The 10,454-nt window shown below is 38.0% G+C and overlaps 1 protein-coding gene across 2 annotated transcripts; it reads right to left on the bottom strand.

Annotated features, from left to right (window-relative positions):
• Positions 1-309: 309 nt before the first annotated feature.
• On the bottom strand, positions 310-8,359 carry LOC147389926 (uncharacterized). Of its 2 annotated transcripts, none has more exons than XM_086418087.1 (5): positions 7,134-8,359; positions 4,462-5,110; positions 1,918-3,352; positions 1,713-1,796; positions 310-1,178 (listed from the first exon to the last, which is right to left on the bottom strand). In XM_086418087.1, exons 1-5 carry the CDS (start codon positions 7,822-7,824, stop codon positions 480-482), a joined length of 3,558 nt encoding a protein of 1,185 aa, XP_086274213.1. In that variant the 5' UTR covers positions 7,825-8,359; the 3' UTR covers positions 310-479. The 2 variants fall into 2 exon arrangements, with proteins under 2 accessions (XP_086274213.1, XP_086274214.1); XM_086418088.1 differs by having other exon boundaries at positions 7,129-7,269.
• Between the last annotated feature and the right edge of the window lie 2,095 nt (positions 8,360-10,454).

Raw genomic sequence — 10,454 nt, 5'->3', positions numbered from 1 at the left:
TTATCCAAAAAGATTGAATACCACTGATTTTTAGAAGAAAAATCTGGGTTTTTTTTTTTTATATACTAGAGGTTGAGGATGAATTTGAATCAATTCCCCTTAGCCTATGAAGAAGACTAAGGTTAAGGCTAAGATTCTGCAAAACTTAGGAAGGCATGTCAAAAAATCAAACCCCAAAAAAAACACAGATTCGCTGATAGAACCCAGCCTACTGGTCAATTACCATGAAGTATGAACAGAAGTTGCTGGAGAAAACAGAAAATAAAATGCATCATTAGGACCTAAGGTCCCTTCTCCTGGACAGAAAGATCATCTTATTGCTCCTTTCCTCCATTTAAACAAAAGTAAAGTACATGATAAATTAAGACAGACGATGAGCAACAAAGACAGACAAGACAAGACGGATAGTCTCTCTCAGAGAATACATGATTTTAAAATGAGAATGGCAATTAAAAAAACAAATGAAATTAAAATTTGTCTCAATGTGTACTTTCAGGAGAAATATGTATCCGACTTAAATTTACCGAACTAAATTCAATTGACTCGGGCATCAAAGCCTCATATGCCTTGGAAGAACTGTCGGCAACATCTAGTACTGGACCACACAAGGTTTCATCATTAAATCCCTTTTGTTCCTCGGAACTACTGGCACTGGCAGAATAAATGCCTTTGGAATCTCTAGCCATGTTTATGTTCTCATCATTACTGGGTGAATTGCTAATAGATTGTGAGGCATGAAGAAGAAGAGGTGCTCGATCCCCGACTGCCTCCTCTAGTTTCTCCAGATTGGAAGTAGTCATGACGACTGCTTCCACTTCCTCTAGATGATTTGAAGATGAAACCAACTCCTCTCGTTTTACCTCACCAAGAGTTGGAACTGATTCATCAACCTTCTCCACCTCACAGAATATGGGAACTCCACACTCCCCAATCTCCTCATCACAAGTTGGGACTTCCTCATGGCAGGACGCTGGAACTGGTTCTTCTTCAGGTTTCCACTCAACTGAAGTTGGAACTGCCTTCAATTTTTTCTCCTCTCCTTCAGAAGTTTCAACTGGCTCTGGTTCCTCCCCATCGGTAGTTGCAACTCTCACGGGGTGGTCAGACCCAGGAAAAGATTTGGTGGGATGTTTGGCCTTCATCTCTTCACCCTGCTTCTTGTAAAGGGTCATGGCTCTCTGCAAAATTAGAATAACATCAGCAAACTAAAATGCAGTTTATGATCAACCAAGGGGATTTCAGAAACAGTACTTCAAATAATGTGTTCTTTGGCATTATTAATTTAGGGGGGAAAAAAGAAGAATATCCACTTTAGTCTCTTTAGAGGGAAAGAAAATCTGATGTCCATAATGAATCACAGTACCCAAAAGTCTATATCAACAATATTAAAATGATTTTTTGAGAGGTCACACTTCTAATTATCCAAATATAAAACATTTAGGAACCTAATACACCATTGAAACGATGATATGTATGGACTATGGCACATTGGAGAGGAGGATCATTGATTAGACAATTTGGAACAGTACAAGTGTGTATGGTAGGATAATTCCAGATCAGAATATATTAATTTTGTATGATTCGATGACAGAAGGACCATATACAGAATATACATGCACTCGAACAAGTATATCCTACTTCACAACTTTACAGAGTTAGTGACATACATGGAAAAATTAATCCTATAACATGTTTCTAAAGGGGGTGTGTACCTGCAAAGCAGAATCCATTATCGAGGGGAAAAGTGGAGCACTCAAAGTGGTCTTGGAGATGCTCTTTTTTGCTTCTTTACTTTCCTGTCACACAAAAATGGGGGGAAAGGATTAAGAAACAAACACATTAATCCAAATGAACTAATAGAATAAGAAAATCAACAAAATAAGAGAAATCACGCATTCCAGTCCATCATTTTTCTACCTCGAGATATACAAGCTTGTTAACATTGTCACCATCAGTTGAATTTCCTTCTGTATCCAATAAGTTCATGAACTGTTTATATAACTCCGGATGGGTAAGATCTACTGAGATATCAAGCATTGACAGATAAGCACGACAAAAACGAGCAGTGCTGTCATTTGATGCTTTAGAAGGCTCGGGTGTCTTCTCACGAATAATTTGCACAGGAGCTTCAGAAGGATCCTTTGCTGGAGGAATGATAGTGGATCGCTTTATCTCAATGCTTTCTGCCCGAGAACCAGGTCTGCTACGTTCATTCCGAGGCTGCTGACTTGGCTGCCTAGCCCAAACTTCATCTGCTGGGGCTAGCTGATCATCCTCTCTATGGGATGTGGCTGGGAACTCCGAATTTACACCACTATTTCGTCCCTTTGACATCTCTGTACCTCTCTCCCACCCTTGACCACCCATCAGATGCCCATTACGATCCCAATCTGGTCTCTTGTGCATATGAGATTCATCCTTGAATATGCCATTACTTCCATCCCATCCATGCAATTGGGGAGGGCATATCTCATCTCCAGGATTCCGCCACCCAAATGGACCCCCATGACCAGAATACCCATCACCATCAGAAATATGGTAGGGAACCCCACTGGGGTGTAATTCCATGGATGGTCTTACACCAAACAGAGGTGAAGCAGGAAAATGCTGCATCATTGCATGAAATCCTCCAGGAGGAGGTCCATGCTGGAAAGGAATGAAGCCATTTGTTATGGGTGAAAACCAGTTTGGTACACCCCTCCAAGCAGTTCCGTGTGTTCTCCCACCATTGGAATCACCAATCCTCTTGTAACGGTCACTGGATTTACCTTTACTGTCTTCTTCTGATGAGGCCAAAATTGAAGGGCTGTCAACTCCAGTCCTGGAAGGATGTGGGGTTCGAAGAAGATAAGTAGAGCTGCTTGGCAACTGACTGGGCCTATTGAAAGATGATGAAACAGATAGTGTATCTCCATCTGCTTGGGATAACTCATCCACATTTCTCTTCTCCATAGGGAACTCTCCACTTCCTCTGTCTTCATTAGTGGAATAGTCCATAGCATCCTTGGAACCACTGCTTCTGCGTCCCGTTTCTTCAACATCAAGACTCCGCCTCACAGTGGTGTTCAGATACCTATGGTCAATATTTGCGGATGAATGGGATCTCTCCATCAAATACATGGGTGAGGCCTGTGCATCTGATATCGGGGGCCTTTCAGCTGACAGCTCGGCTAAATTGTTTCCATCCTTTCGGGTAGGCTTTGCCATGAGCCTGACCTTCTCCATGGACTGAGGCTCAGCAGCTCTTTCGGGAATTCCAGGGACACCAGCGAGCTCTCTTGAAGAAGTAGGCTGCCCTCTTTCTTCAGACACATGGTCCTTGTACTTCAATTCGACCTGCTTTGAGTTATGCCTGGAAACAGGAAGTCAGAGGCACATTACAACAATTAGAGGGTTGAGGATTTTCTGGTTAACCAAGGTCGGAGAAAAAGTAAGTTGGATTCATTCAAATGTGATCCTTGCAATAAAATCTTGTCCAAGAAAGTTGATCTTGAGAGAACTTAGTATGTTTCAAGTATCGCAAGATCACAAAACTTTTTGGCCCATAATCATCCATCTCTAAAGGTTTTAAGAGAGGAAGTGGAAGACCAAAAAGGATATCTATTGAGATAGTGAAATTAGAAATAAAAAAACTAAACAAAAAAAAGAAGAAAAAAGAAATTAGAAATAAAGAAGCAGATAACAGAAGACATGGCCTTATACAGAATTGAATGGAGGAACAGGATCCATTAGGCCAACCCCAGATATGTGGGACAGGGCTTTGATAATAATGATGCATCCTAATGTGCCTCAACTTGGCCAAATCACAACAAAAAGAACATCATTGCCTTACCCAACTATTTGGGAAGGAACATGAATTCTACTTTGTCATTCAAATCCCAATACAAATAGAGACGGAAAACAGAAGAATCTTTAAAACCAGTAAAATTGAGTTTGGCATTAAAAAGGATCATTCCTCATATATGTGTAGTAGTAAGTTGTAATCATATACAATGGCATCACTACTCCTTTAAAAAAGACCAAGCATAGGCTGGAGGTAGAAAGGACTACACCACCCAGTATTTCCATCCATAATCAGGGTAGTTAGTGATTGATTGAAACCATGATATCCATAGAACATCTTTAAAATGATCATAGTGCACAATCACAGAAGTTCAGGTGAACCATCCAATATATATCACCTTCACTAGCACAGCCCATAAAATTATGTACAGCAGGACCAGGTCATCGAGATCACATATTACACGTACACAATTCTAAGGTTATGAGCCATTAAAGAGATTATCAATTCAGCAATCATGATCAAAGAGAATATAGATGGGGGCAACGCAACCACTTGTGTTGTGCCGCAACATACTTTATTCCCTAAACATCAAACTGCATGGAAAGAAACAACTCCAACAATGCTTTATGGATAAATAGAAGGCTAATAAAGCAGCAGAATAGAACTATAAGGGCTACCTGTATTGATCCTTCGTAAAACGGGCACGGGGGCTAGGAGAACTCTTCTGTGTACTACTGCTCACAATCGAATCCACATCGGCATGCCGTGAATGGGACCTCCCTCTATCAGCAAGCAACTCCAATTTCCCACTGTTCAATGACTTTTTCTCAACCTTGGAACTTTGCTCTATTGTGGATTGGGACTTAAGATCACTATGATCCTCATTATTGTTAGAGGATCTCTTCTTCCCCCTGTTTTCTTTGTAACTGGTATCTTGGTTTTCAAGATGTGGACTACCATCATGATCACTGGTTCGAGGCTTAGACTTCTTATGCTGGTTTTCTACATTATTACTTTCATCCCTGGAACGCTTAGTGTCAGACCTGTCACCAGTGTAATATTTTGACGAGCGGTCATCTCTGCGCCTATCATCTCCGTTCCTGTGGTCCCTGTCGAGATCTTCTCGGTATGAACCTTTATACTTATCATCCTTGTATCTACCATTCTTGGTCAGATCATCTCTGCTAGGTAATATTCTATCACTAGCATCTCTGACACCATCTCGATGCTTATCCTCATTAGTAGAGCTATCACCTCTCCTCCTGGTTCGTTTCTCAAGCTCTTTCTCTAACTCAGGATTTCGCAACTCATCTTGCATTTTCCGTTCTGTGAATAATGCAATAAATATATAAATATGTGAACTGGAACTCAAATAAGAAAAGCAAGCTGTAAAAGGCATCCTCTAGCATTACCATTAAAAAAGACTTTTTCTCTATATATGGAAAGTCATTCTTAAAATCCTATCGAAATTTCACAGTAGGGTGGAGAAGGGGAGTAGAATTAGATTCTGGGAGGACCGCTAGATTCTATATGGATTTAAGCTTCTTTTTTTTTTTTTTTTTTGTAAGGAACCCAATACAATAGTGCTTTGAGCTTCATTTGGGAGGGGAGGTCTTCTTGGTTTTTTATTTTTATTTTTTTCCTTTTCTTTCCCTAAGCAGGTCTTCTCTGCTGCTTGCTTTTTTGGTTCTAAAAATTTCATTTCTATCCGGAAAAAAAATGGTTATCATCTTACCAACCAAATAATAACTCTAAAAAATGGCCATCATTAATTATACTTGCAATGTGCAGATGAAATATCTTTTAAACTTTCCTATAGGTCCAACTAAAGCTCACAAGAACACATGACAAATGTAGTGTTCTTTTTAATTTGGAAGCAAAGAAAAGTAATTAATCATCATCATAGGTTGTACCCCAACTAAGGCAAGGAATGATATGTACACATGAGTTACAACCTTGAAGAAACTGAACGATGAATAACAAAAAAGGGACAAAGTTGAACTGGAGCAGCTGGTTCACTCTAAGATAGGTACAAAACCAAAAGACCTTCCTTTATTAGATTTTCATTTTTTTGCTTAGAGCGAGCACACACAAGGGGCAAGAGACTATCGTTGGCATAAGGGTTGAATGGCAAAACTGGATGTAACGACCATAAATAGCTAGGATAAGGATTAGATGAGGACAATGACAGCCCGTGTAAGGACGTGTCACCTTGCCAAACTGAAATTAAAAATCAATCAAGACTACTTCCTTGGGAAAGTTGTGCCGCAGTAATCAGATCCCAAAGGAGCTACATAAAACTAACAACTTCCCACAAAGATAAAATTATCTCTATACAAGTGAAAAATGTCAACAACAAACCCTATACCTATTCATTCTGAAAACTCCCTCAGTTTCATTGTTTCACTAAAAAATATCCTCAGGGAGAATCCTTCATCAAATTGGCATTGTCCATTCCTTCAAACAAGGGACTCATGACTACATCAAATCCCCCCCCCCCCCCGGCCACCCACCCACCCAAAAAAGAGAACGAAAGAAAAGAAAACCTGTCCTCTAGGGCAAAGCTTGTTACTCTGTGCGCACTCTACTTAAATGTCATCTCATGTGCAAAAGTTGTTTCTCATATCACTTAATTTTGTGAAGGGGAACGAGAATGTACCATTTTAATTCAATAAGTTGGGCCTATAATGCTTGCCATATGGCTACTTAGTGTTTGAGAATTACATTTGTCAGTATTATAGGACCTTTAGAAATTCTTTGTGTTTGCGATCTTGACGTGAGGTCTATTAACAGCACTTCCTCAGTTCCACATTGCAGTTCCCTCAAAATGACTTTTGCTTCATGCAAGTAAGCTAGTAAGCTAGTAAGCTAGCAAATCAACTAAAAACACTGAACCTTTTACCTCCCAATGCGACTTTGAGATACAACCAAGGTTTAAAATTTTATTTACCCAATTTTTTTCTAGAACAAAACATTCCACATCTCTCTGATAATTTATACCAGTTTTTACCTAAAGAATACAGAACAGTAAGCAAACATCTCATTCACTAATGTTTCGGATTGTTTCCATTTGTCTAAATTTTTCTTTTGATATAAACTGAAACAAATTCGAAACAATCAGAAAAACAAGAACAAAGATAACATTCCAAGATTTTTTTATCGGTTCAAGCCATGTGTGAAAAATTGTATGCCTCTTTTATGAAAGACAAACATTCTTTAATTTTTGTTACGCTTCGTAACTATCAATTACAATCATCGTATAAAAAAAATGGATAAATTATACACATTTTCCTTGGTAAGTAAATAAATAAATTATATTAAAAAAATTTAACACAATCAGTTACCTTACCAGTATTTTCTACTTCTCCCTTCATCGAAAGCTCATCATTTACATCGGCCCCCAATTTGGATCCTTGCTTTCTACTTTTTCCACTACTTGCAACCTCCATCACTGGCTTTACATTAATCGTTATCTCACGCCCGACATTGTGAACCTTTCTATCCCTCTCTGCTCCAAGTTCCTTGTCCTTCACATCCTCCTGTATTGGCTTTCGCTTCGACTCAACCTTCCTACTACTACTACTAATACTTCTCTTATTCTCGTCAATCTCCACTGCTAATCCTACATTCTCTTCTTTCCTCTCACTCAAACTCTCATTTCTTCTACTAGATTTACTCTTCAAATCAATCGAAACCTTAGACCTCGGCCTTTTCTCCGAATCAATCCGCGAACTCTCCCCCTTTTTAGTCTGCTTATCTCCAAACGAACTCCCACCATGCCGCCCATCGTCGGTAGCCCTCTCTTTACGCCTCTTCGAAACAGAATACTCTTCCAACAATTCGTTACCATCCGAAGAATGCGAAGCCAACTTCCGCTTATCCGAAGACGCCAGATCCCTAGAAACCCTAACTATGGCTTCTTCTTCCCTACTTTTCCTATCTTTCAACTTCCCATCTTCTTCAGAATCCGAATGTTGTCTCGTGCCCTTAGAATTGTCCTTCTTTTGTTTGTGAGATTTGTGTCGAGAACTCCTTGGCATGATGAGATGAAGCTTGAAACCCTAGGGTTCGAAACAGAGGGAAAATCCTAGCTTGATCAATTTAGATTCTATCTTTCGCTGATGAACCGTACATCAACACTCGAGAAACGATTTCCAGAATCTGAAGCCACCGGAACACTAAAGAAGACAGTCGCTAGAGAAAGGAAATCGAATATTCTCTGCGGATCTCTGATAGATTAGACCATTGGATTCCAATGAGATCGAGATCAGAAACAAAAGAGAGTTGACCGAAGAAGAAAGATAGAACGACAGAGAGAAAAAAAATTATAAAGAAGAGAGAGAGAGAGATTAATTTGGGCGTTGAAGGAGAAGAAACAAATTGGAATCGAGTCTATAAAAGATGCACTTTTCGAAGGAAGTGGCACACTGTGGCAGTGTCACCCTCAAACTCGGTGAACTGTCGTCCCAAATGTTAGATCGTAGAGATTTTCCATTAGATTAAGATCTGAGAACTATCCAATGGTCTAGACCAGGGGAGATGATATGACAGGGCTGACAGTATTCGCTTTTTTTCGAAAGCTAATTATGGCCCTGCCTTTTTTTTTTTTTAATAAACAAAATCCCATTAATCTTTTCAAATGAACAAAGTATCATGATTGGCAGAAAACTTCAAATAAAATAGTTTTAATAGTTATAAATTTAGAAAAAGGTCATAGATGTTAGCATTATCTAATTTATTTTTTTTTTTACATCTTTCCATTTTGTCTTTTAGTATTTATCTTTTACATAATAAATATATTTATTATATCATTAATAATATATATTTATTAAATTGATATTAATTAATAAATATATTTATTTATTAAAAAAATAAGATATTTAATTCAAAATATTGAAATATTCATAATATTTATTATGTAAATAAATATTTATTGTATAAATAATCAATACACCTAGGGGTGTCAATGGATAGTCGAAATCCGAATTCGAATTCGAAAAATCGGATATTATCCGAAATTTTCGGATATCGAATTCGGATTCGGATGTCATTTAAACATTCGAATGAGTTTCGGATACGAATTCAGATATTGCGATATCCGAATTCGATAATATCCGCTCCGATAACAATACACATATTATGTATTTATGTTTTACAACAAAACTTTATATATGTAAATATATGGTGTTACGTATTGCTGTCATACAACAAAACTTAATTTCATCACTTTATCTTCTCAAACCCGCCAGCACTAAAACACCAGACGGTAATGGAGGTTTCTGTTTCGATCGAAAATGAGGGCATTACTCCGGCCGGAAATGAGGGCATTACTCCGCCCGAAAACTCTCTCTCTCTCTCCGACCTGAACTCGTCGGAGTAATTTTTCAGATGTAATCTGATGGTTTCGACTGTGCGAACTCCGATCAGATCGGATATCCAATCTATTTTTCGGATTCGAATTCGAATGTTTATTAGGGATATCCGATCGGATTCGAATTCGAATTCGGATAGTAGTATTTTTTTTCGGATATAACAGTATCTGATCGGATACCTATCCGTTGACAGCCCTAAATACACCCTTATCTTTTCCACTAAAAAATAAAATAAAAAAGAATATTATTGGACAATACTAACGTTTACATGAATTATTAGATGTTAACATTCCCCATTAGACAATTTAAAAAAAGAGCCGTGCTCGAGTAATATTAAAATGTATAAACCTAACCATATATGCTCTTCACTTGTATCTCAATGAAATCATCTATGGTTATGCGTGCACCACCACATCAGAATGTATGGTCGATGAACATTTTAACGTTACTTCAGCATTATCGTTAAAAGAATTGATATAAAAGCATCATCACAATTTTTTTTGGTAAAATACAAATGTCATGAGGTGAGCCGTGAGAGGCTATTGGATATTATTAAGAATAATGCTAAAGTGACCTCTAGTTGGAATTTCATATCGCATTTCTTGACATGAAAATGTGTGGAAATCATAAATGCTTTTCATCGAAATATGAGTGAAAAAGCATTTATGTTCCTATTTACTATCATGTCAAAGAAGTGCGATACGAGGTTCCAACTTGAGGTCACTCAAGCACGACTCTATTTTAAAAAAGAAACAATTTCCTAACTCAAGGTTTTGAAAATAGACGGCTACTGAACTTCCACCTAACTCCAATGTTTCAAAATTAACAGTGAAAATTAACCTTTTTTTGTTGAAAGTTTATAAAATTTTGTCCTCCGCAACCCTAAAGCACCGAATTATCTTTTTAGATGTCAAAAGGCGGGCCTAAGGACCCTTAGTAAGGATAGTTAGACTCTTTAAAAAAAAAAAAAAAAAAAAAAAGGAAAAGTGACCCAAAAAGTAATTAGAAACCGTATGTTTGCATTATATGCAAGTAGGGAGGAAATCTATGGCCTTCGTGGAATTCTTAGCTGTATATCGAGGTTGAGAATTCTCATCATGCATATATCGTATTCATAAGTTACAACAAGTGGCCTCTTCGAAACTTTGTGGGGGTGATATTTTGCTCATGGTAGGAACATATTGGTACTCAACGATGGGGTCAACAATCTTATGTAATTGTCGGACCATTAATTGTCAAGAAATTGAAGTCATAACCTTTCGACAAACATTGGGATGCAAAGTTCAAAACAATAGAGA

The sequence above is a fragment of the Akebia trifoliata genome, chromosome 12 (genome assembly GCF_017979445.1).
Source record: "Akebia trifoliata isolate Shusen 1 chromosome 12, ASM1797944v1, whole genome shotgun sequence".
NCBI lineage: Eukaryota > Viridiplantae > Streptophyta > Magnoliopsida > Ranunculales > Lardizabalaceae > Akebia > Akebia trifoliata.
This window is presented reverse-complemented; position numbering and strand designations above follow the sequence as displayed.